This window comes from Phaethon lepturus, unplaced genomic scaffold (assembly GCF_000687285.1).
Source record: "Phaethon lepturus isolate BGI_N335 unplaced genomic scaffold, ASM68728v1 scaffold13019, whole genome shotgun sequence".
Classification (NCBI taxonomy): Eukaryota; Metazoa; Chordata; class Aves; order Phaethontiformes; family Phaethontidae; genus Phaethon; species Phaethon lepturus.
Window position 1 is genome coordinate 1 of NW_010564210.1, and position 25,949 is coordinate 25,949.

Sequence of the window (25,949 nt, forward strand, 5' to 3'; positions counted from 1 at the left end):
TGGGATGGCACCGGCCCCACCCTTTCTTTTAACGATGAATTTGTTCTGATTTTAACCCCCCCAAAAAAGTGCAGTTCCCAACTAGCTGCTTTCTGCCGAAGGTGTCATGCATTTTGCCTGCCAGAAGTCAAATTTAGTACCTTAATCTGCTTACTGGTATGCTCTTCCCTGTCCCAGCCATTAATCTCTTATGAATATTCCTGTTATTTTGACCTCTCGGTGCAATTTGGGTTGCGATCCAGCTATTGCCATGACAGCCTAGCCAACAAGCCTGGGCTTCCTCTCCTTAACCCCTTTCAGCTATAACTCCATGCATGAGCTTTGTATTCATGTGTGACCCCTCTATCAGTTATTTTGGACTCAGTTTCCTATGTCCTTCCTCCTGTTGTGCGTTATTTTGATTTACCTCGGAAGCATCCCTGCTCCGAGCTCTCCCTGGTCTGTGGTGTGGCATGGGCTCCTGTGCCTCCAGAAAGCCAACCCTTTCTGTGGGAGGCTCTCAAAGACCACATAGTTCTGCTCAGTTTAGGTCGAACCCTGGCATTAACCCCCCTGTTTTCCAGAGAGGTCACCAGGACACTGCTGAGTGGCAGCACCGAAATTGGACACCAAAGCCAGAGACACTGCCCGCTTTCGTCCCAAAGCTTTTTTCCCTGCCGCGCACGTGCCTGCACGCCAACACCCAATTCAGTCAGCTCTCTAGAATATCTGCATGTGTTTTGCTGCTTAAATCTGAGGAGGGTAAGCTGGGAAAACATCTAGTGCTGTGACACTTGCTGTACTGCAAGTGCCTGGTGTTTCTTGCCTGTTACGGTCCTGGTTTGACTGCAGGGAGAAGTGAGGAAGCAGGGTGGAAAGCACGATTGGTCTTCCCTTCTTCCCCTGGGAAAATCTGTAAAACACCTTGGCTGAATTAGAGTGATCCTGGCTCTTTGGATGAAAATCTTGTGTTTTGAGGTGGGAAACATAGCTGCTGCCATGCCGAGTAGCCAGAACTAGATTCAGCAAGGCAAATCTGGAAGCCTGGCTGACGAAACGCCAGCCATGATGGTGTCTTTTTTTTTCTCCAGTTCACTGCGAAACTTCAGTTTAATCTAGTTGAACGCATGGTAGGTGCTTTGACATTGGGCTGCCGCTTGTTAAACTGGTCGGGGATATGGAAACTGGCCAGTTGGGTCACCTCCAGCCTTGGGTCCTGCCTCTTGCGGGAGGAGCTGGGTGGAAAGGGCAGCTCCAAGAAGAGCTGGCTCCAAGTGCCAGCGTTTCCCCTGACATGATCTTGCTCAAGCACTTTCCCTTGGGCTGTGGCTATTGGTCGAATGTGTGTAACAAGGAGTGTGGTTAACCCCAGGCCTCCCTGGACATGCAGACCTGTGTCCCACCAGGAGCTTCAAGGTGGAGATTGCTGGGGGACCCGTGAGAGGTTCCACACTGGCTACTGGTTGCTTTTCTGGGTTCTCTGGGCAGGGGAGAGCCTCTGTCTGGGACTTTCAACTGTGTTGGCATCCTTGGGTCTGAGCCTTTAAGGAGAAGCAATGAAGTGGTCTGTCCTGGAGCCCACATCTCAAGTGCTTTGCACCACCATACCTCTATACTTTGCGAGGGGTCATCCCCATAGATGATGATGCCCCATCCTGCGGCACGTAACACAAACCAGCGAGAAGAAAACCTTGGCCAAGCAGAGTGGTCGTGGGGTGAGTAACGCAGCAAAAATTGAAGCCAAGACCTTCTACCTGGGAGAGAGATTGATGGAAAAAGCTTCCATGCTGCGTTGGCATGACAAGAGTTGTCCTCCTATGGCTTGTGCAGACCTGGAGGAGCGTGCCCTGCTAGACTCAATCAGCTCGATATGAAGGAAAATGTGATATTCAGTGTTAAGATCCAGCTGGTAACAAATTCTTTCCAGCACCCTTCTGGGCACGGTGCTTTAAAGTGCTTTTCTTTAAACTTGTATGACCGGCTGCATCGCTGCAAATGGGAGGTTGAAGGGCCAAAGTGTCCAGATCCTGCTGGAATCAGTTTCATAGAGAGGATTTTGCTGTTTAAAACAAACAAAAAGAAGATTCTTGGAGCAAGAATCAAAAAATCTAAAGATGTGAAAGAATACTTTATGGATTTATTATTGGAAAATGAGTTGATGTTGTTGGCTAGGAACTAAAGAGGAAAGCACTGGGGGAACCCGATACCTTATACTCTTAAACTGGACTGTGTTTCACCATCAAACATGCCTTATTTTGTACGAAGGTGCTGATATAAAAAGGTGCGGGTGGCTTTGATGTGCAGTGGCTTGTTTGAGGCTGGCGTTGGGTACCCCACCGAGCAGATCTGCTTTTCACCGTTGTGATGGTGCCATGCTGGCGGGGATGGGGGAGGCAGACCCGGCTGCAGCAAGTGTCTTCAGCAAAAAGTGTGTTTCCCAGACGTTGGGTACTCAGCTGTGGGATGGGGTGGATGGATTAATCCGAATTTAAAAACTGGTCCAAAGCTCAGTTCTCTGAGATTGGGGCTGTTGGGGGATGGAGGGGGGTGGTGATGTCTGCTCTGCGCTCTCCTGCAATAATTTCTAACCCAGTTTTCCTTTCTCTCCCAGCAGGAACTTGCGTGAGGTGACAAGACAAACATGCTTAACTTAAGGACTTGTGTGGCAAAGCTGAGGCCGTTGACGGCCTCACAGACTGTAAAGACAATTTCCCAACACAGGCTGGCAGCACCCAGGACGTTTCAACAGATCAGGTGCTACAGCGCACCAGTGGCTGCTGAGCCTTTTTTGAGTGGGACTAGTTCAAACTATGTGGAGGAAATGTATTATGCTTGGCTGGAAAATCCCAAAAGTGTACATAAGGTAAGGAGCAACCTCGCCAGGATATTGCCTTTGCTTCTCTCTCTGTGTGTCTGAGCAGGGGTTTCAGGTAAGTGCACGTGTCTCAAGGAGGATTTGAATTCAGCTGGACGGCCCAGATGGTTGTGGATGGTCCTTCTGCCTCGCTTTGCCCAAAAGAAACATCAGTGATTCCTCGAGCAAGAGCCAAGAGGAGTTTCTCTTTTCAAGAGGGAGCGTCATGGGCTTGTGGGACACAGGCAGCGTCCTGGATCGCAAACGGATACAAGGAATACCTTCTCCTGGGAATCGACCTTTAATGAGCTCCCAGTGCTTTATTTTTTCCATCTCTGATGGCTCATTGGGAGGGTTTGTTCTGGAGTGGAGGATGGGGGACAGGCAGGGAGGGTATTCTCCACAGCTTGACGGGTTTCCTTTTTGCTTCAGGCACAGGTGGTGTTACATGTCAGGGTAGATGGGCTGTAGCTAAGCTTGACTTTGAGCTTGTGTGCATAAAGCCAGGCTGCTGATTGCAGCCTGGGGAGGGGAACTGGGTCTGGTGGCACCAGCTGCTCCTAAACTTGAAACTGAGAAGGCAACCCAGCCGTGGGCAGTGTGTGCAGAGATCTGTCTCGGTCTGAATTACTGAAGCTCTTCCAGTGAGGAGAAGGATGGCTCTTTACTGTACAGTCCAGCTGGTGAGGACGCAGCTGGGAAGAGGATTTCTGAAACCTGACTGCATTTTTCCCCATCCTCAGTGTTTCACGAGATAAATGTTCCTCTAGAGACTAAGTCTCAGCATTTCCCAATTTCATACATGTCCTGATGTAGAGCATAGATTTTCTTTATTCAGTAGCACATGAGCAATCTGCAAACCAGGATGCGATGGTTAAATGAGCAGTCAAGGGTGAATAAGGAATCTCATGCCCCAACACTCGCATCAGCGTTGAGTGTGTTTTCGATGGCACCAATCCCGCACACCCAAAACGTATAGCCTGTAGGGTACTGTAAAGGCCTTAAGGTAGGATCAAAGCTGGATTTTCACAAACAGTGTTGACTTTATGCCTCTTTCGAGGCAAATGGGTGGCTGAGCCAAGCAATACAGACTCAGCACAAAGTATGTTGGTTTAGTTTGTACCCTTTGTCAAATGGTGACTTGAAAGCTACCCAAGCATACACACATGGTGCAACCCAGTCCTTCAGAGGCAGGATATTGAATTAAAAGCCACGAATCTAAATGCTGTAGTCTAATTTACAAGTAAGGGTTACACCATGCTTGTCCCAGTGACAGGCACAGTTGTGTCTTTGGCAAAGAGTCTTCACAGTTTGATACCGTCTCTTTGATGTATAGCCCCTGCTCAGCCTTGAATGTTGCGCTGAGGAGATGTGAGAGTAAACATCAAGACTAATGGGGGCAGCTGGCTGGGAAGTGTCTTTGGGTCCTGAGGCCAGACGTCTGGATCTCTTCTGGTCTTGTCTCCTCTTTAATGTATCCCCTGTAGCTTCCATCAGGTTGTCTATAGGGTAGGCAATGCATGCAGTGCTGTACAGGAGTCCTCATACATGCTTGGCTAAAGAAATTGGGGGAGAATTTAGGTTGGAAGCAGCCTCTTGAGCCTCTGCCCCGGTGTGGCCAGCTTGGGAGTGGCACCCAGCTTGGAGGTTGCATCTAGCTTCACAGCTAGACCAGGTCACTTAGGGCCTCGTGCGGTCAACTTTTGAGCACCTACAAGGGTGAAACTCCCACCACCTCTCCAGGGCCCCAGTCCGATGTTTATGGTGAAGAATTGCAAGTGTCACCCCTGGAAATCAATGTCCCTTGAAGTACTTCTGAGTGCTTAGAGAGCAGTGCAGAAGTTGATACACGATTCTGCCTGCAGTGCAGCTGGGAATGGTTTGTGACAGCAGGAAAATCAGTGTGAAATGACTTCCTGCCAGGAAGCAGACCTAACACTAGTAGTGTAAAAAGCAAGTCCTGTGGACTGCTTTTTAAACAAAATAAAGCTAGTGTCCTGCTCGGCAGAAAGCAGAGTGGGTCAGGGCATTTGGACTAGATGATCTTTGAAGGTCCCTTCCAACCCAAACCATTCTCTGATCCCGTGAAATTCAACTCCAAGTCCCAAAACTTCTGGTGAGGTTGAGACCTGAGGTTTGATGTGGACGTTGCTGTTGCTTCTGGATGCACTTGGCCCTCAATACTTGTCTCGTCTATCGTGGGTGGATCCCACCTCATTCCAGTGACCCCTTTACCAAGATCCCTTCCCAGCTTTTAGCTTTGCCCCTTTCTCCTCTCCACACTTTTTCATGGCTCACCCCATCCCTGCTGGGACACCAAGCTGCTGTGGTGGGATCAGGGTTGCAGCCACCCTGGTCACGCCTCGTGAGCCATTCCTGTCAGCCTTCGTCCTCCCTGGTACAACGGTGAAGGAGCAGTGGAGTGTGCCACCCCCGTCCCTGATAACAGTTGGTCTCCATCCCATTAGATGTAGGGTCAGATCTGAGGGTGGAGTTCTCTGAAACAGCCGGGCTGTCACACGGACCTGGCTGAGGCTTATCTGTTCCCTGCACAGAGCAGAGACCAGCTGCGCCTTGTTGTGCTGCTTTTTGCTGGTGAGGGTGAGACCTTCAGCGAGGGAAGAGCTGGGGTTTCTTTGCTGTTGTTGCCAAAACCTATGAGAACTCCAGCTGGCATGACCGTCCTGCTGAGCAAAATGAATTCACTTCCTCTGTGCAAAAAGTGGTGGTTTAAACTGCAGAAAATACTTAAGTGTTTGTTTAGAGTAGGGAAGGTTTTTTTAAAAAAAAAGCTATTTTAGGCGTTTTTCTGTGCAGTCCTTCAGCTGAACTTCAATTTCTGAGTCTGATGAGCAAATAAGAGCAGAGCTGGGGAAAGAGGAGGCGAGGGTGTGGGGTGTTGGTGCTGGTGGGCTGCCATGTGGTCAGTGCTGGTCACTTGTGGGACCACTTCCTGTGGGAGCGGGGACATCCTTCTCCTGCCCTGTGGGGCTGAGCAGCTCTTTGCCAGCTCGGGTACGGCGCTGGCTGCTGGCAAGGCTCGGCATAGCCCACGCCATCTCCCCAAGGACCCCGAGCAACTTGCTTCAGGGCAGGTGGTTAGAGACCTTTGACTGGAGGTAGATGATATCCAGAGTCATACATCTGTGGCAAGTTTAGCTTTCCTCAACAGCAGCCTCTGTGTTTAGGTTGAACTGGTGTAAAGGGATACAGCTCTCCCTGTATGTGTAGACATCAAACAGTCTTTAACATGGACTTCTTAGTATGCCAGTGTTTTGATTTTTATGTTGAAAGTGGCTTTGTGACCACAGCACGTGTAGACTATGCCATGTAACCCCAGCTTCACTGGCTTGATGGCAGGAGCCTGCAGTCTTCAGTGAGGCCAGACCCCCACGCCTGGCCCTGGGAGGTGCCTTTGCTGCATCCTTTGCAGTTGTACTCGCAAATAGGGGCCCAGGCTGAATTTGTGAGAAGTCTCACTTGAGAGTTTGAAATGTTTGGGTTTCATCCCCCCCATCTTCAAAAGCGAGCGCCCTGGAGAATTGAAAGTCCTTGTTTATGTTGATAAGGGACAAGGTGATGTGCAGAGCACAAACCGATTGATTGCTGCTTGACCCCTACTCTCAGCAAAGGTTACCTGCCATAAATTTGATTTGGGCTCCTCTTCTTCCAGCCTTAAGGTCTGGATATACCTCCTCCTGCTAAAGCAGGAGGTGCTGCCTGGCTTGCCAGCCTTGCTGAGCAGGTCTGGTTGTCACTTTCTGTCCCCTGGAGTCTGCGGCAGGAAAAGGAGCAGGGACGCGGCCTGAGCTGGAGGTAAAGGCTGTGTCTCCCTTGTGCCCCTCCCAGCCTGGAGCAGCCCCAGCCCAACCTGAGGTGCCCCGCAGCAGATGGGAGATGTCTCCCCTCTTCCCTTGCTGTGTGTACCTGACCTCTCAGTTGGCTCTGTGGTGGAGGCTGGGACTCACAGCCTTCTTCGAGAACAGAGTCTGATAAAGTGAAAGGTGCTAGTTCCACTTGGTGAGTTGTTTTTGGGGCTGTTCTCAGTAGAGATGCCTGCAGTGAGCTCTGCTCAGAGCTGAGCTCAAAATCCCTCTAAAGCCTGAACTGTCCAGGCTCGCTGCAGTCACCTGGCTCTCCTGTCCTGCTTTGCTGGCGTGTGAGCAGTGGCACACAGGGGTGGCAGGAAAGCTGGTCTGGGCTGGTGCCTTGTGCTGCGCCTGTGGTGGGATGCGTGGCCATGGGACAGTCACAGCAGGGACCTGGGGTTGAGGGTGTTTAGAATGCCAAGGCATGGGGGCTGCCTGCGCACTTAGGAGTGGGGAGATACTGGCTTTGAGCTCTCCTCATAAAAATGAGGTGAAACTGAGCTCTCTTATAGCCTATATATATATACACACACACCCCCCTTACCCTATATATGTATATATATCTAGGGCATAAGAGCCGGAGGAGTGCTCACAGGGCTGCTGTGGGCACTGGGCAGATCGGAGGGGAATAACCCAATAAGCTTTATTACTGGTGTTACCTTTGGCAAGTACTGGATTAAGGCAAAGTCCTCCTTCCCATGATATAGCAGGATAAGGCTGATGGGGTTGTTCAGCCTCAACCACAGGATACGTGAGCTCCAAAGACACCTCTGTGGGTCACCAGAAACCCCTGGGGTGGCCCTTGAATACCCTCAAATTCGAAACCGTATAAGCAACATCCAAGCTGATGTTTTTATAGCTCTTATCAGGGCCACAGCCATCACTGGGGGCAAAGCCTGCAGTCAGTAGCTGGAAATACTCTGTAATTACGTTGGGCAATAAAGCACTTAGAGAAAGTGCCTGAGCTGACCGAGCCAGTACCGCACCTTGTTTGGAAAGCTTAAAATGAACTTTTTCCTTCAGAACAGAAGGAAATCGCATCTCCAAGAGATAAATATTGTTGAATGTCAGAAGGGAAGAGGTCATGAAGGCGACACCTCTTCCTCCTGGCTCTGTCCCTGTCCCCCCAGCACCACTGCCAGCCCACTTGCTGGGCTAGCAGATGCTCCCTTTCTCTTGCCTGTCTTTATTTTCCAGTACATTAAAAAACCTTAAACCACTGAGCAAAGTGGCCAGCCAGGTTCCTCCCCATCCCACGGGCATGGAGCCCATGCCAGGGTGCTCGTCCCTCCTGCTCGCAGGAGCCAATGGCTTCTGGGGCATGTGTGAGCCTGGGGAAGTGATGGAGCTTGGGCTGCTCTCACCAGTTGTCAGGAGTAAGGATCGTACAAAAAGCAGCTCTCCTTCTTTTCCTACCAAAATCTGCTTTAGCAGAGAGCAGTCAGAACAGGATTGGGTGTTTTCTGTGTTTGGTGGTTTTTTTTTTCCTTTGGCGGAGCTACTGTTTATTAGTTATGGTGCCAAATTGTTCCAGATTTTATTTATGTTCCTTCAGTGTGACCTGTTTCTAAATTTAATCACTTTGCGCAGTCGTGTGATGGGACGTCTGGGTAAATCCAGGCTGGAAATAACTTCCCAGGGCTTGTGATGGGCGCTGCAGCCAGAGGAACTCCAGGGAAGGGGGAGAGCTGGTGCTCCTCTGGAAAAGGTCAGGTCCCACCTGGGTGCAAAAGCTGCTTTTTCTGCCCCAAGCTGCCACTAGAGCTGCTCTGAAGACTCTTCAACTTGGTTTAAACACGCTGGGGTTGCCTGGACAGCACTTTGCCCATCTGTGCATCACCGAGGTTGCGTTTGGTGCTCTCTGCAGACACGAGGTTCAGGGACATGCAGGGTGCTGATGCTGCCCGCAGATGCTGCTCCGCCTTGCCCTCGTGCTTTGCTATTGCTCAGTGGCACGTGGGAAGCGGGCAGGGGCGAGAACATGATGGGAGATGTGGCTTGGGCTTTTTTCTGTTGGTCTCTCCCCTTCCCCAGATCCATTGATGCATCTTCAAGCATTAATTTGGGTTTGGCCTGGGACACTTCTAGGCTCTTCAGGCAGTGCTGGATAAGTACCACAAAGTTACACCAAGTCTGTCGAGGGATTTTTTTTGGGGGGGTTTGCTTTGTTTTCTTAACACCTAGAAATGTCCATCTGCAGGGGGGTACAGGAGCAGCAGTGATATCTGCCCTACTAAGGGCACAGGAGAGCTGGCACAGGAATATGTGCATAGCACTGGTGTTGGCATCGCTAAAAGGATGGGGAAAAATTGGAGAGGGGACAGAAGAAGTAAAAAGCCATTGCTGGTTGAGAGCTGGACAGCAACAGGTTACGCTGCGACTTGGGTTTCCAGCTGTTTAGACCACAGAAAAGAGGAAGAGGTGTATTTGATTACAGGGTAAAAAATATTTTCCAGAAATTATTGTGAGTATTTAGAGGGCAAGGAAACAAGAGCCTGAAGACCAGGCTGGGGCTTGTTGCTCAGAGTAGCAGTTTCGAGAGCTGAGCCGGCCAAGGGGTGTCGTGTCCTGTCCTGAGTGCTGCTGCTGAGGGAGGCTGGGCTCCAGGGATGGTCTCATGCCAAAAGAAACAATCCAGATGGATGAGAAATGGGATAATGGGAATAGTGGGAGAGCTTTAGTGCTTTCCTGTCCAAGGCAGGTAGGTGCCTTCAGCAGTGGCTGCGTGGAGCTGGGGTGCAGGGGAGGAGGCATGTCTGCCCTTGGGGGATTTTACTCCCTGCTGTGGCAATAGACCTGAGACCCCAGTAACCTTGAGTGAGGAGGTGTTTGGGGTGCAGGTAATGACCCTGTCACCTGTCTTCTTTCCCTTTTCCTAGTCATGGGACATCTTCTTCCGCAACGCCAATGCTGGAGCTGCTCCAGGCACCGCTTACCAAAGCCCCCCTCCACTGAGTACCAGCATTTCCACACTCTCCCAAGCCCAGTTCCTGGTTCAAGCGCAACCCAATGTAGATAAGCTGGTGGAGGACCATCTCGCAGTCCAATCTCTCATCAGGGCATATCAGGTAAGGAGACAGGCTTTGCACCAAGAAGGAGTGTGTCCTCTGTAGAAGGGCATGTAGTGACCGAGGTGGGCTGGGGTTAGTGTGGTTGATGCATGCGTTTTGCATGGAGAGCGTGTAGGATGCGTACTGGGCTGCCTGATTTTTAACAGGAGCTGCTGATCTGTTGGGGCGGAAGCTCAGCTGATGCTCTGCTGGACAATAGGAAGATTAAAGCTATTGTCACCCAGAGTAATCACGGTGGCAGGGACAGGGAGTTCTCCACACAGGGTAGTTTGCTGGCTTCTGCAATGATGCTCCTGTGCTGTGGGCTCTTGCCACACTCAGCAGTGGTGTGGGACACCCATTCCACTTCCCCCATGTCACTGAGAGAACTTCTTGAGGTTCTAAAATAAAAGTTCAGTAAATATTTTCTTGCGATTAGTGACTGGGAAGAGGGCTGTGGTGCAGCTGGGCTGCAACTCAGACCGATGCTGCCAAAATCAGCCTGTCACAAGAAACAAGGAAGAAAACATCCTCTAGCTAGGGGACGGTGAGCCAATATTTTAACTTGAGAGAACATTTAAATGTGTTTCTACATCTGTGTCATCCTTTCACCTTTGGTTGCACTCTGGTTTGTCAAGTGTGCGGGCTTTAATTGGGGCTGTGGTGAGAAGCTAACAAATGCAGCTGCTGTGGAGGTGTAACCATGGTCGTCTTACCTATTCCGGCAAAGAAGCACGCACTGCAAATCGGGTTCCTGCTCAGGTACGGGGAAAATCCGATGGACAAGGCCACATTGACAAGGACTGCAGCACTGGGCAAGTCCAAAGGGCTGCCCAGCCTTGGCCCTGCTTTCTGGCTTGAAGGAAGTGCCCCTGCCCTGCCTGCCTCCACAGCCGAGGTGCCGACGTCAACACTGGGGCACTGCCCTGCTTTTCTTTAAGAAATGGAAGGTGCGATGTGTTTGTGAGGACCTGTGTCCTCCCTTGTGGCTGATTTCATGGGAGGTGACCACCTGGCCAGCTAGCTGCAGCTCAGGTGGATCCTGGTGAGCGTTTCTAAAGGCCATGCAGCTCTCACTGGTGGACCAAGTGGGCAGACACCAAGTTCAAACAAATAGTGGCTGATGTGTAGTTGGAGGCAGCAGCGATTTGAACACAAAATCCTCAACCTCTTCTGCATTCCTGTCACTTCGTCGGTCTCAGAATGGCAGCACTGGGAGGTGATTCCAAGGGATGTAGTTTTCCAAGCTGTCTGCAGTGAAAAATCCACCTCCCTTCCTACTCCAGTGTCACTGTAGGGCTGTAGCTGCAGTGAAGGTGTCCAGGTGGGGAAGTTCAGCACAGTTTATGGAGGTATGAAAGACTATGAAGGCAAGAGGAAACCCTGCCTGTGATAGTTAACCTACTTAGAACACCAGGCAATTAATTTCTTAATTGGATCCAACTGGATTGTCCCTGTAATTATAGGTGAGCAGTCACCCTGCTCTGATGCAGCATCAGTGATGATTTCTTAATTATAGCCGTGGTTGCATCTCCAAGTATTTATTTATTTTTGAATCACAGAATAGTTTGGGTTGGAAGGGACCTTTAAAGGCCATCTAGTCCACCCCCCTGCAGTGCGCAGGGACATCTTCAACTAGAGCATGTTGCTTAGAGCCCCGTCCAACCTGACCTTGAATGTTTTCGGGGTGGGCCATCTATCACCTCTCTGGGCAACCTGGGCCACACTTCACCACCCTCATCGTGAAAAATTTTTTCCTTATGTCTAGTCTAAATCTACCCTCTTCCAGTTTAAAACCATTACCCCATGTCTTACTGCAACAGGCCCTGCTAAAACATTTGTCCCCATCTTTCTCCTAAGCCCCTTTCAGCACTGGCAGCTGCAATAGGGTCTCCCTGGAGCCTTCTCTCCTCCAGGCTGAACACCCCCATCTCCCTCAGCCTGGCCTCACAGCAGAGCTGTTCCAGCCCGCTGGTTATTTTCATGGCTGCCTCTGGCCCTGCTCCAACAGGTCCGTGTCTTTCCTGTGCTGAGGGCTCCAAAGCTGGATGCAGTACTGCAGGTAGGGTCTCAGGAGAATGGATTAGAGGGGCAGAATCCCCTCCCTCGCCCTGCTGGCCACGCTGCTTGGGATGCCCTGCCCAGGATACGGTTGGCTGTCTGGGCTACCTCCAGTCTTGACCTTTCCGATCAGTTCTGCATTAGTGGGCAACAGGTCCAGCAGTGCCTCTCCTCTGGTTGGGCTCTCCATCATGTCTGCTAGGAAGTTGTCCTCAATGCAGTCCAGTAGTTTCCTGGACTGCTTACAGTTTGCTGTGACTCTTTGCCAGAAGATGTCTGGGTGGTTGAAGTGCCCTTTCAGAATCAGGGCCTGCGAGCGTGATTCTTCCTGCAAATATCTGCTGTGGTCTTGTTTTGGGTTGGGGGCTTCTTGGTTGGGTTGCTTGTTATTCTGCACATGTGATGCAGTATGACTTCTGTGGGGGGAAAGACCTTTTCTTTGCTCCCACACCGATTCAAGGAATTGCTGTGTACCTGCAAACTGCTGAGTTGATCTCAAAGCCACTGGGCACCCCCAGCTCAAAGCTGTTTGCTGGACAAAGTGACCTCCCGGTCCTGGTGAGAGCATCCTGGTTCTAGGGAAGAGTGTGGTGAGCTTGTGCCCTTGCTGAGTGCTAAGTGATGGGCCAGCCCCCTGTGCTTTGTTGCAAGACAGACAACAAATAGTTCCCAGACAAAGCTGGCCCAGAAGAAGAGCTTTCCGTGTGGCCAGCAGTGCTCCGGGGCACGTTGTAATCTGGCCCTGTAGAAAGCATGGACGGGGGGATCAGTGCTTTCTTAGCAGTTTGCCTTAACGTCAATAGTTGATTTCAGGCTCTTTGGCTAGCAAAACCACAAAAATCCTTTCCTAAAAATCCCCTTGAGATACTCTGAGTAGGAATACTGTTCTAGTAAATAAGGTCAGATCAGTAAGTCTGGTTTGTACAAGAGGTTTAATAATCGCCTTGTATATGAGTAATTTTTCTAACTGTTAACAGATTTTATGACTGGGAGTATTGTTTTTGCAGCGTAAAGAAGGCACTGCACCCTGTTACCGTGGCAGTGTTGTTTCCTGCCCCATTCCCAGTGTAACTGATCCTGAAGCTTCAAGAGCAGGAGCTGTCAAGAAATAAACCGTGGCTTGCCAATTGGAGAGCGCTGGCCGCTGATATGAATTGAGTTTGCCCAGCAAGATGTGCTGGGTCCATCTGTGGGAACCTCCTCCCGTGAAAGTAAAAAGCATAACTCCACATTACCTCTTGTTATTCTCTGTGACTCCCAATGCAGATTCAAACCCAGCGTGGTGACTCCTGGCCTGACTGTGACCACTGGGAGCTGTCAAAGCTCTCTTGGTCCCAAAGCTCTTTGGTATTTCCGTACTTGCCCCCTCCCAGAAGAGAGCTCCAAGTCCTGTAGGCCTCTCTCTCCAAAAGGATACTGTGAGCTGCTGACTCGAATAGCACAGCCCGGCAGATGTTCCTCAGACACATTCCTCTGCCTTTCAGGAGTTATTGCTGCTGGTGGTGATGCTTGTTTTCTCTGCCATGTTGGCAAGAGAGCACCTAGATCTGCCAAAATCTGAAAACTTGTGTCTTCATTTGCTCTGATGCTTAGGAGAAAACCGTTGGTGTGGAGTTACTGCAGCTGTAGAGAGGAGGTGCTTGGGTTGGGCATCAGCAAGTGGTGGGAGACCCTCAGACCTCAATTCTGGAAGGTCCCCACTGTGAAGGAGATCACCTTCCCCCTGCCTGCCCCCCTGAAGCCTGGCTTCAGGCAGAGCAGAGCGGTCCTTGCAGCTGGTAGGGCTCACACCTACATGCTGTAGCTGAAGGTAAATGCAACTTCTCCAGCATTTAGTTGCAGCCAGAAATTGGGATGGCTCTGCAGAAAATGTAAAGGGTGAAACTATGAAACTTGTTTTTGTGTTGTTTTTTTAAAGAAATGTCTCTTAATTAACTTGTTTTAATGACTAATATGTGTTGTTGCTTCCAGGTCAGGGGTCATCACATTGCAAAGCTTGATCCTCTCGGCATTAGTTGTGTAAATTTTGATGATGCACCAGTAACTGTTTCTCCAAACGTCGGTGAGAATTACTCTGCAAATTAATTCTAATGTAATTTAACTTTTTTACCCCTCCCCTCTTTTGTTTTTCTCCCTCTCCTCTCTCTCTCTTGGTACCTGTTCTCCTTTCCATTCCTGGCCCATTTCATAGATTCGAGGGCATCATGTAGCACAGCTCGACCCACTGGGCATCTTGGATGCAGATCTGGACTCCTCCCTTCCAGCCGATATTATCACATCCACAGACAAACTGGGTGAGGGCTTATGAGAGCAGTTAGTGCTGCATTGCTTGAGCTCTTCTCTCTTTCACAGCTTTGTAGGTAGATTGCTTCACCAGTAAGGGGGGGAAAGGTCTTAAGTTTCCTTAGTAATGATCACTCTAAATTTATAGTTGACTGGCTGCTGAGGAGCAGTTCTGCCCCCCTCCGACTGGCATGATGAATGGGTCTTGTGCCAAAACCCTATTGCTCAGCTCATGTTTCTCCTCCATCCACTGCCAATTAATTATGTCATTGAACTTGCTCATCCAGGGGTGGAGGCAATTGCATCTTCTGGAATTGCAAAAAAGAGGGGTTTTGTGTTGGTGAGAGCTGGAGGTCTGTTCCCTTAGCTCCTTCTGCTGCTCTTGGGGGCCCTGAGAGCTGGGAGGAATGGGCTAGTTTCACCTCTGCAGGGCTGAGAAGCACCTCTTGGTGCCCCCCTGCAACAATGCCCTGCCCTCCTTTGCTCCCAGCTTGCTGCAGCATCTGTAAATCCCTTAATTGTCCCCTTTTTCCAAGACTGAGCTATGAGTCCCTGCTGGTGATCATAACAAGGAAGCTTTGGGATGTGTTCCCATCCAAGTAGAGAAGTGGAAATCCCAATGTCTTCGAACGAAAGATGCATGAGTGTTGCACAGAAGCGTGTGTGGTGCCTAGAACTTGAAATCCTAATCTGAAAGTGCTTAAGCTTGGCACCTCTCAACATGCTGTAGATTTGATCACTGTAGTGCGCTGCCATTCTTCTAGCTAGAACAAGGTTGCAGCACTGAGCTCTTTCACCTTGCTGGTGCTTTCCGAGGGTCATTACCCTGGCAATACGAGCACTCGAGAGGCATGCTTCTAACTTAGAGTAGAGCAGCAGTAATGATTACTAACCTTGCACAACTGAAACAGCTGATCAGAGCGTATGGTGCATGTAAACCATCTTGATTCCTTGTTCGGCTGCCAGTGCAGGGGCAGCAGCCCTGGACCTGCTGGACCTTCATACAAGATTACGTGTACTGGGAGTGGTAGGGAAGGGTTAAGTTTTGGTTGTCTCAGTTCACTGGATGGTGAGGAAGCTGCTTCATCCTGAGGTCTGGACTTCTGACGTGCTTGTCCAGAGGACCAAGCCCTGGCTGTGCCTTGGGAGCCAGCCAGCTCTGGGTTGGAGCAAGCCCTGTGCCTGGGAGGTTTTGATGGGAAGAGGTGGGGAGATGATCGCCATGAGCCCAGGTGCAGGAGGGGACACAAGTACTTGTAGTTGGCACTGCAAGGGGAGCAGGGAGACTTTTATAGGTGACTTTGAAGCCACTCCCAATGGCGGGGGAGAGGAAAGGTTGATGGAAAGCCTTTTCTAGCTCAGGGTTTTTGGCCTCTGCTGTGGGCACTATGGTCCTTCTGAAGCAGAGCAGTAGAGGAGAGCCCTGAAGCCCTGTGCCTGCTACATGTTTTCCTTTTGAGAGGACAGCAGGGTCTGCATGAAAGCCAGAGCTGGCTGGCTGGAAGTGGTTGCAGTGACTGCTCTCCTTCATGAGAAAAGGGAGCCGGGTGTAGGGAGCAGAGTTACCGTGCTGCCCAGTAAGTCATTAGACTCACAGAGTGGTTTGGGTTGGAAGGGACCTTCGAAGATCTTCTAGTCCAGCCCCCTTGCCATGGGCAGGGACATCTTCAACAAGATCAGGTTGCTCAGAGCCCCATCCAATTTGGCCTTGAATGTTTCCAATGATGGGACATCCACAACTTCTCTGGGCAACCTGGGCCAGTGTCTCAGCTACCCACAGCATAAAAATTCCCCTTCCTTATGTGCAATCTAAACCTACCCTCTTTTAGTTTAAAACCATTGCCTCTTCTCCTGTCACTACAGACCCTGGTAAAAGGTCTCTCTCTGTCCTTCTCATAAGCCCCTTTTATATACTGAAAGGCCACAGGAAGGGCTCCCTGGGGCCTTCTCTTCTCCAGGCTGAAAAACTCCAACTCTCTCAGCCTTTCTGCACAGCAGAGGTGTTCCAGCCCTGGGATGATTTCTGTGGCCTCCTTTGAACCCACTCCAACAGGTCCATGTCTTTCTTGCACTGGGGACCCCAGAGCTGGATGTAGTGCTCCAGGTGGGTTGTCAGGAGAATAGAGGGGGAGCCAGCAGTAGACCTGCTGGTCACGCTTCTTTGTATGCAGCCCAGGAGATGCTTGGCTTTCTGGGCTGCGAGTGCACATTGATGTCTCATGTCTCATTTGTTACCCAGCAGCATCCACAAGTCCTTCTCTGCAGGGCTGCTCTCCAGCCATCCATCCATCCAGCCCCCAGTCTGTGCTGGGACTGGGGATTACCCTGAACCTTGCACTTCAACTTGTTGACCTTCATGAACTTCACAGGGGCCCGCTCCTCCAATCTGTCCTCTGGATGGCATCCCTTCCCTCCAGCATTACCAACTGCACCACTCAGCTTGGTGTCACGTGCAACCTGTCTGAGGGTGCCCTTGATCCCACTATCCATGCCATTGATGAAGATATTAAATTGTATTCGTCCCAGTGTGGACCCTTGACGGACACTGCTCCTTATGGTTTCCACGTGGACATTGAACTCCCTGGGCTGCTTCAATGAGGAAAGTCAGTTTAGATGGCTTTTCTTCTGCTCTGACTATGTGGTTCTTCTGAAGCCAGGTGTGCTCCAGCAGCATCCTTGCTTCAGAGGAATAAGAGTCCAAGAGCCCAAAGTGGTCCAAGAACAGGTCCTCCCCTGGAGCCCCAACTGCAGAACTGCTGTGACAGCATCGTCACAGCTATAACAGAATCTGGGTAAAGCGGGATGAGCTCCATTTTTCCTGCTCCCCCAGGGTGAGCAATCATGAGCCCAACAGTGTGACCCAGCCCGGCTCGCACTGATGCAAAGTGTTCAGGCATGTCTGGTCTGTAGGCATCGGCTGGAAGAGAATCTCAGCCCACAATCTCTGTGTCTGTGCCAGGCGTTAAGTTTAATTTCTGTTTCTTTGTGGCTTTCATACTAAGATATCTGCCATTGTGGTTCCTGGTGTTGATTTAATTACCAGGAATCCATGAATTCATAGGAAATAACGAGTCCTGGGAACAAGCTATGCTGGTATCCGCTGCTAGCTCACGCTGGGTTTGTGTCCCATGGTAGGACCCCAGACTCAAATGGCTGTGTCTAATCAAAGGAGGGTTTATTATTTTGCTGTAAGTATTATTTATGACTGGGGTAAGGGTAGACTTTCCCCTGGTATCCTTGTCCTGGAAGGCCTCATCTGGTGGGTCTTAAAATACAACTTGGTGAACATAGCTTGCCAACAATGCTCAGTGAAAGGGGAGGAGAGCAGTGCTGGTGCAGAGCTTGGGCAGAGCTCTGTCTGAGCCTACAATTGAGTGTCACCTGTTTGTGGCTGAGAAAGCCAATTTCTAAGCAGATCCTGCTGGCTTTTTTTGCTTTGGAAGAGTATTTCTTAACACTTGACAGAGCAGTTAATAATAGGAGTGTTTTGAAACTTGGAAACAATCTTGTTTCCTCTTTCTGAGCAATGAAGTCCTTAAACGTCATCTTTTGTGGTGTGAGCTCTGCTGCCAACAGCTTAAACAGTGGCCAGGCAGTGCCATAATTCAAAGAAGTTGCATGGTTAATCTTGGAAATTGATCTTTCCTCTCAGTTGCTTTTTGTTTAGCAACTGGTTTCTGTCTGGTTTGGAAGGCCTCTTTGGATTAAGCAGTGTGAGCTTTGGAGAAAATGTAAGGGGGAGAAAGCCTGCCTGGGGGTACTCGGTCTGAGGGAGCAGTGGGGCTGGAGTCACCAAATTCCTCTTCCTCTTGTCTTGTCTTCTTGAAAAACAAAGTAATCTCATCCTTGTCTTCTACTGCAGCTGATCTGGCATGGTAAGTGGTGTAAAACAAGGACAAGATGACTGCAGGAACTTGATGTGACCTGTCCAAGGAAATAATACCTTAGCACACTGAAATCCAGGTGGTGCATGGAAGGCGGTGTGTGTCTGAGTGTCCATATGTCTGTCTGTCTCTCTGTGTAAGGCAGCTTCTCCTGCCTCTTGCCCAGCGGGATTTACAGAAATTTTCCTCCAGCTAGGGAAGAGCCAGGCGAGCCCCTGCAGGGTGATGGGCTGGGAGTGCTGCCACCTCCCCTTTCCCCAGTTTCAGACCTTGCTAACCAAACACATCACCTAAGCATATGATTTTTTCCCCGCTGACCAAAAGAAGTGTTTCCAAAGCCTTTCTTGTAACCCGGGTGAGACTGAGGCACTCAGGTCACCGAACCTAGCTGGGGAGTACAGCTCTGGTGACACATACTGCCCACTGCTCCAGCAGCCCTGCCTGCATCCGTCACTCCCGCCTGTGCTGAGCATGCTCGAGAAGTGACGGCATTGTGTGTGCCGTGGTCTTCCTCATTAACGGCCTGCTCGTTAACACCCCGATCCCCCTCCTGCCTGTGTGTAGGCAGCAGTGGTGCCTCCTTCAGGGTGACCTTGAAATCCTCCCAGTAGCAATGAGCTGAGCAAAACCCTTGGGGAGCAGATGTTGGTGGGAGGCAGCTCCCTCCTCTGCAAAGGATAACACTGCCTTTGATGCAGCTTGACGGGAAGATGCCTTTGGGTCGTAGCAGGTGAAGACGCTGTACCGGGCAGTCTTGCTCTCCCGTCCAAGGTGTGCACACGAGAGGAGACCTCAAACCATGCAGCTCAACTGCTCCCCAGTGTCTGATGCCCCGCATTCCCCTCCCTGCTCCTCTCTCCTCTCACCAGACTTTCTACCGGGATTTCTTTTCTGCCTAGTGCGTAGTCATCCTCCATCCGAACCTTTTTGCCTCTGATGGTTTTTAACTGTATTTTAAATACTGTATTTTTTTGACTTGTGCTTTCCATGACTAGTTTTCACGGTTTCAGGTTTTGGTTTTTTTACTAACTTTGACTGCGTGTCTCTATCTTCTCCTTTTCTGCACCCCCTGTCCCTGCCCACCCCAGATCTTGCAGTGTTCAAGGAGCGGCTGAGAGTGTTAACAGTAGGAGGTATGCAATTAATGAGCCTTTAACCCTCTGGAGTGCAGGACTCTCTTTGAATAGGTTATTCTGGGCACGAACCAGGCTGGTAAAGTGGTTCCCTCCTATCTTGCACCACTCTTGAGTTTTGTAACATCTTAATTTTTAATTTGTCCCACTAAAAGCCTCAATGTAGGTGCTTGGTTACTGATGCTTCACCTGTAGAGATCCCCAATTTAGAGCCTTGCTGACCTTTTCCATACTGTGTGTTTGCATGCCTAGCTTGCTAGAGTACACATTTTGTTGTGGACATTCGTTTTACGAGGCCTCAATCTCCCCGATTGGTTCAAGTCTCCTAAAAATCCCAGGTGTCTTCTCCTGACTCTGCCCTGGTTTTGTCCCAGTGAAAATTTGGCAGCTCATCCCTAGCCTTTTCGCCCATCTGATGGTGTTGCTGCCTATAAATACTCAGCACTGTCAAAAAAGCTGGCAGGCTGCAGCAAAGCAGAAGCAGAGAGGCTTAGAGCCCTCAAAACTGCTGATACCCCTGAAGTGTGCCTGAGTCTTCAAACTGGTGTGGCAGAGCAAGCTGAAGCCCTGTGCTGCGGGGCTGGGAGCCACAGCAAATTACCAAGGCTTCCTGGAAACCTCTAGCCAGCAGTTTAACTGGGATGCTCTGTACTAATGCCGCCTCTCTCCAGGACTGATGTTTGGACAGGAACCACAGAGGAGTCCTGGAAACACTGGGCCAAACCCTCAGCTCCTGCCAGCTGTGGTTCAGGTGTTCCGAGGCACGGCTTGAGAGCTGAGCTCCTGGGGTCTGGCTTAATTCCTTCCCCAGCGACTAGCAGCATCCAGGAGGGTGATGTGGGCAGAGGAGGGGATGGATGGCATTGGCAACCAGGAAAACCTCCGCTCTGAGCTTGTGGGTGTTCCCAGCCTCTGGCAAGCACCATCCTCAAGGCTGCAGAGGCGAGCTGTGGCCAGCCCCGTCTCTAGCTCATCCTCCACTCCTGACCAGTGAGCGAGGGATAGACTTCTTTAAGATTAAATTCTAGGGGGGCCAGCCCTGGAGGGGACAATTTTTGCCTCCCTTTGCTCAGAAGAAGGTGGGTTATGCCACCCTGCAGCATTTAGGGGGTGGCATCCCCCCATACCCTCCCTAAAAGAGACCCAAGCTGGGGCACTAGGCTGGTTTGGAGCGAGCTGGGAGGAGCAGTGGTACTCTGTCTCCTCCGTGGCTCCTTCCTTGGCTTAGAAAACACCTTGAAACCTGGTTATGATGTTGTGAGTTTGGGAGGGACAAACAGGGGCCCAAGGGAGGTGTTAGGGCTCTGGGCCAGCAGTGGGCAGCTCTGCTTGTCCGCCCGACTTCCAGCCAAGTTCCTACTTCAAAAGGGTCTTGGGACTCCCCAGTCCGGTTCCTGGCTCTGCTTCTGCCTTACTGCGTCAGTTCAGCGAGTTCATTGTCCCTCCTCCATGCCTCGGTTTCCCCAAAGAAATTAATGAGCTTCAGCGGGCGCTGAGGCACCTTGCAATGGCTTTGGGGTACCGTGGAGCTGCTGTGGGCCCTGGCAGGGACCTGCCGATGCTGTAACAGCAGCACATGGCGGTGGGGGGTTCACCTGCAGCTCTAAAACCCAATGATCGGCTCTGAGCCCTGCTTGGCACCTTCTCCAGGCACAGCCCAGCTCCCCGCAGCCCTGCGTGCCATAAGTAGGAGCCACCTACAAACCATGAGGTGCCAGCACCAAGAAGGAGGGGGTTTGCTGGGCAGAGCTAGGCTAAACCCCTAATTGAAAGGCTGTTAATTGGGGTGAGAGGGTACCTGGACAGCAAAACCCTGAGGGGCTGGCCGGCTGCCCTGCTCCCGGGCTGAGCTATTCAGGAGAGTCCATCGCAGAGCCCTGATGCTGTTTTCTCTTGCTTCTTTTTCTCTCTCTCTTTGGGGTTTGTCTGTTTTAACCGTTTCCTTCTCTGTGTTGACTCTTCATTTTTAATTCCCACCATGTGGCAACACCTCCGTTGTGCTTGGTGGCTCCTCACTTCCTCTGTTTCTTTTTCTCTCCCCTTTCATAATTTGTGGTGCATTTTTTGTGTTGTTGGGGCTATAAACTTCCTGACTCTTACCCTGGATTTTAATTACCAATTTACATGTGTATACATATTGCTTTGTGTTTCGTTTCCTGCATTACTTTTTGTAATATCCTTGTTGTTCTGTGCTTAATGTCCTTTTGTTTAATTATGGCTTGGTTTTTATCCATATAAACCTCCTTCATGCTTATTTTTGGTTTTATGCTGCTTTTTTTTTGTCCCTTCCCCACCTCTCCCAAACACACCCGGTCCCTGCGTGACGGTGTCCCCCCCTTCCTTCCTTCCTTCCTTCCTTCCTTCCCTCCTTCCTTCCTTCCCTCCTTCCTTCCTTCCTTCCTTCCTTCCTTCTCTCTCTTGCTTTCGCTTGTCCCACCCCTGAAAAATCCTGCAGGCTTTTATGGGCTGGATGAATCTGACCTCGACAAAGTCTTCCACTTGCCCACGACCACTTTCATTGGTGGAAATGAATCAGCTCTTCCACTCCGGGAAATCATCCGTCGGCTGGAGGTGAGGAGGGCAGGGAGGGCTGTGCAAGACCTGCTTGCAGCCCAGGGCGGGGGCAGAGCAGTTGCTTTTTGAAGGTCCTGGGCCCTGATGCTGCCCACAGCCTGGGCCAACCTGTGGATTTTAAGCTTTTCAGGTTGGGAGCTGCTCCTTGGCACTTGCCCCGCTTGTAGCAGCTGCCCTGTGTTACCTGCTTATCTCTGACCACCTCCAGCTTCATGCTGTGCTGGGGCAACGCGTTTGGTCTACCAAAGGTGGCGCAAACCCCAGGCAACTAAATACTGCATTTTTTGAAACCTCTGCAGCTATGTTTTCCAGTTTAAAGTAGCAAACAGTGCTGGGAGAGCACAGGAGTGGGCTGGAGGCAGGCGATACCCGGCTCCATGCACTGCATTGTGCTGCTACTCTGCATGGTGGCCTCTTGGAAGGTCTTGGTGCAGGAGCAACTCCAACCTGGGGCTGGGGCTTCCAGCTCTTGCAGCCAGTTCCCCTTTCCTGCCAAATTTCATACCCTGCTCCCTTGGGTCTGAGAGCACAGACGGCTCCCAGGCAAGCTGCAGGCTTGCTCAGTGGTCTTTGCCAAGACAAGTTGACCTTGGGAGAAGCAAAGCTCTATCAAGATCTTAGATAAGCTGCAAGAATGGGCTCCTTATTTGTGGGGGAGGTTGTTTTGCTGATTCTGCCCCCGCCATATGAAGTGGGTTGTGGACCTGATCAGAGCTGATACCACTGAGAGGGAAAATCTCATCTCTGAGGTGGATGTAAAGGACTGGAGTGTCTGGTCCTAGGCCCCTTGGGGAAAGGGAATTAAACATTTTGATGCTGGGTCATGTGCAGGGTCCAAGCTGCCCCACAGCATCTGGGGACATCCCCTGCACTGTCGCCTTTCTCGGGAAGGCAGCTCAAACCAGGCTGCCAAAACGGGGCTGGCATGGGGCTGGCTGCTGGGCACTGCTCATGGGTCCCGCTGCCACTGCAGGCAGCGCTTGCCCATGTTCAGGCAGCGCTTGCCCGTGTTCAGGCAGCGCTTGCCAGTGTTCAGGCAGTGCCATGCGGCTGCCAGGGCAGGAGGGTTTGTGTCTCTGCTGGTGCAGGAGGGCTCTGTGTCTTGCTGAAAGGTTAAAGAGGCGAGTGAAAGATCCCCTGGCCCTGTGGACTGATACGATGCTGTGCCTGTCTGCGGGGGGTGAGGAGGTGCTAAAGCCCTGGCTGTTGTTTCACGGCCCTTCTCCTGTCGGGGCAGATGGCATACTGCCAGCACATCGGCGTGGAGTTCATGTTCATCAACGACCTGGAGCAGTGCCAGTGGATCCGGCAGAAGTTTGAGACCCCGGGCATCATGCAGTTCACCAATGAAGAGAAACGCACACTGCTGGCCAGGCTGGTCCGCTCTACCAGGTACCTTGAGGGGGGGGGTCTTCACTTTCCCCTTATCTTCCCTTGCTGCACTGGGTGGTTTGCTCCCAGCTGGAGTGACACGATCACCACCTGAGTCACATCTTGACGTCATCTGTCACGGCTGGCTTAATCAACAGGGCGACACCAGCAGGCTGGCAGGCTCAGGTGCTGGCAAAGAGCCCAAAAACATGGATGATCCTGAAAGAAAAGGTCTAAAAATAAGGTTTAAGTGCAGCACAGTGTCAGGGTGGGGGAGCAGCTAGCTGGGCTCTGCAAGAGGAGACTGGGGTGACCGGGAAGGCTGTCGGGTTGCTGCGTGATGCCTGCTTAAGCATCACTGTGTGCCGTGACTCCCTCAGTGCAATCCCCATCCTTTCTCTGGTTTCTGCCCTCAGTAGCCCTGGCACTGATCCCTGTCTCCCTTTGCCTCCAGGTTTGAGGAGTTCCTCCATCGGAAATGGTCTTCGGAGAAGCGTTTTGGTCTGGAGGGCTGTGAAGTGCTGATCCCAGCCTTAAAGACCATTATTGATAAGTCGAGTGAGAAGGGCGTGGATTATGTTATCATGGGGATGCCCCACAGGTAACCCTGCTTGTCTCCGCAGCGGTGCTTAAGGCATGGAGGAGGGGGTGCTGCCGGGGTTTGGTACTGGAAGGCACACTGGTTTCTGCCATCACCTAACTGGTCTTGGCTGATGGTGAACCTTAGCTGGAGACCTCAGTCCTTGGCTGCTCTCTGCTCATCACAGTGTTTTCAGCTTCAGCTCTTCTGTAAATTCATCTGGAGAGGGGTGGTGGCTCGAGTGGCAGAGCTGGAATCTCAGAGCAGGATTCTGGGGCAGCTGTCAAGATGTGATGGCAGCAGATCCATCCCCATGCTGAGGGGTCTGCAGTCTCCTCGGGTGAAACTGCAGAGCCGCTTCCCCAGCTGACCCTACAGCCATTGCGGGAGGTGTGGGCTTGTTGAACCACCTCTGCATGATGGAGGGGATGGCAGGTCACTATCTGCACTCGATGCCAGGCTGGCACTGCTGGTTGCCAACAACAGTCTTGCTTTTGCAGGGGACGCCTGAATGTTCTTGCCAATGTGATCAGGAAAGAGCTGGAGCAGATCTTCTGCCAGTTCGACTCCAAGCTGGAAGCTGCTGATGAGGTGAATCTCCTCTGCTCATAGCAGGTTGCTGTTGCCTGTCCCTGTGTGGTCCCCAGAGGCTATGGCTGTGCAGAAAGAGCTGGATTGTGCCACCGCTTGTGGCATCACTTGGTCGTGTTGGCATCGCAAGGATTTCCATGTTGCATGCACACCTGTGCGACTGAAGCCTTCGTGTTGGTGCCAGTGCTGGTCTGTCCTTGCCTGTCCTAGGGGTGACCTGTGCCCTGGCTGCTGCCAGTGTCTCCAGCGCAGGCTGGGCGGTCAGCAGCTCTCCATGGTGTAAAGCAGCCTTGGAGTGAGCGACAAGGTGAGGGGAAGGCAGCCGGGGCAGAGGTTAGTTCGTACCCTTGCAGAAGCCCCATGTCCCCATACAGGGTCCTAAAGCACCTCCAAATGCCCCAAGGCTCAAATCGCTTGTGCCGCAGGCTCTGTCGCTGCAATGCACTCGTGCTTCCAGCATCATAAGCCAGCATGATTTGGCTTTTGGAAGTTGGGCTGGCTTTATCCTTCTGTGCTCTTCAGGTGGGGTTTTGAGGTGAGAAAGCAGCAGCCTGGGGTGTTGAGGTGCCCTGACTGGGAACTGCAGCGTATTGTGAGCAGTGCCAGGGACAGCTGTACTGCCACAGTGTGGGCAGAGCTTGTGCGAGTGTTACCTGTTTTCCAAACCCGCCACACTTGGTTCTTCCCCTGCACCTACAACCTTACCTAGAGGGGTTTGACGCATGTCTGATGTTTGTTGGCCGTTTGGCACCTGGAACAGGCTACTTTTGCTTTGCTGAGTGCCAGGTCAGCTCCTAAAGTGAATGCCTGCTGCTTTCTGCCAGTGCCTCCAGAAAACGCCCTTTTTTTCCAGCCCCTGGGGTCAGCGCTGCCCTGCCTCAGGTCTCCTTCCGTGCCCCAAACACCACTCACGTTCGTGGGGGTTACTCTCCTCTCCCCTCCATCAGGGCTCCGGTGACGTGAAGTACCACCTGGGAATGTACCACCGGCGGATTAACCGTGTCACTGACCGGAACATCACCCTTTCCTTGGTGGCAAATCCTTCTCACTTGGAGGCAGCTGATCCTGTTGTTCAAGGCAAGACTAAAGCAGAGCAGTTTTACTGTGGGGACACAGAAGGGAAGAAGGTGAGTGGTGCTGAGATGCTTGCACTGAAGTGGCCTGGGCTGGATGGGGTTTGGTGGGAGGCAGGCTGGTGGGAAAGCGAAGAAACCGAGATGTTTTTGGTTTGCCCTACCCCTTCGCCCTGCTGTCACTCTGCTATCACCCTGACTTTGCTCCCCCATCCTTCCCTGGCTGTCTTTGTGGATAACTTTGGTAGGGGCTCACCCACCCCAGGCTCCCATTGCTGCTTCCTCCATCTCCGAAAAACCAGCTCAGCCAGGCCACAGGGAGCCACAGATGCCCAAACCCCTGCTTGGAAAGCAGGCAAATGAAGGGCATTTCCGAAAGCCAACCTGGGATTCACAGCTTGGAGGGCTCAGCAGTAGGACCCTTAAGCTGAAGAATCTCAACATGACCAGGGATAACCAGTCGTGGGGCTGGGAAAGCTGGAGCTGGCAGCAGGTGGCAGCTCTCCACATCCTGGTGCGAGAGCAGGTGGGGAAGGGGCTGGAGGGGCGGTTTATTTGCAGTCTGATTCATTGCAGACCTGTCTCCAACACCAAAAAGTGGAAGGGTGAGATCAAAAGTGCTTCCCTTCCTTCTACACCCCAAGAGC

General features: G+C 51.5%; 1 protein-coding gene across 1 annotated transcript; it reads left to right on the top strand.

Annotated features, from left to right (window-relative positions):
- Positions 1 to 2,586: 2,586 nt before the first annotated feature.
- LOC104626784 (2-oxoglutarate dehydrogenase, mitochondrial-like) lies at positions 2,587 to 25,356 on the top strand (the record flags this gene model as incomplete). Its single annotated transcript, XM_010294805.1, has 8 exons — positions 2,587 to 2,842; positions 9,582 to 9,770; positions 14,005 to 14,107; positions 21,569 to 21,684; positions 22,925 to 23,079; positions 23,513 to 23,659; positions 24,139 to 24,229; positions 25,177 to 25,356. Coding segments are annotated over exons 1-8 (1,203 nt in total), but the record flags the coding sequence as incomplete, so codon positions are not given.
- Between the last annotated feature and the right edge of the window lie 593 nt (positions 25,357 to 25,949).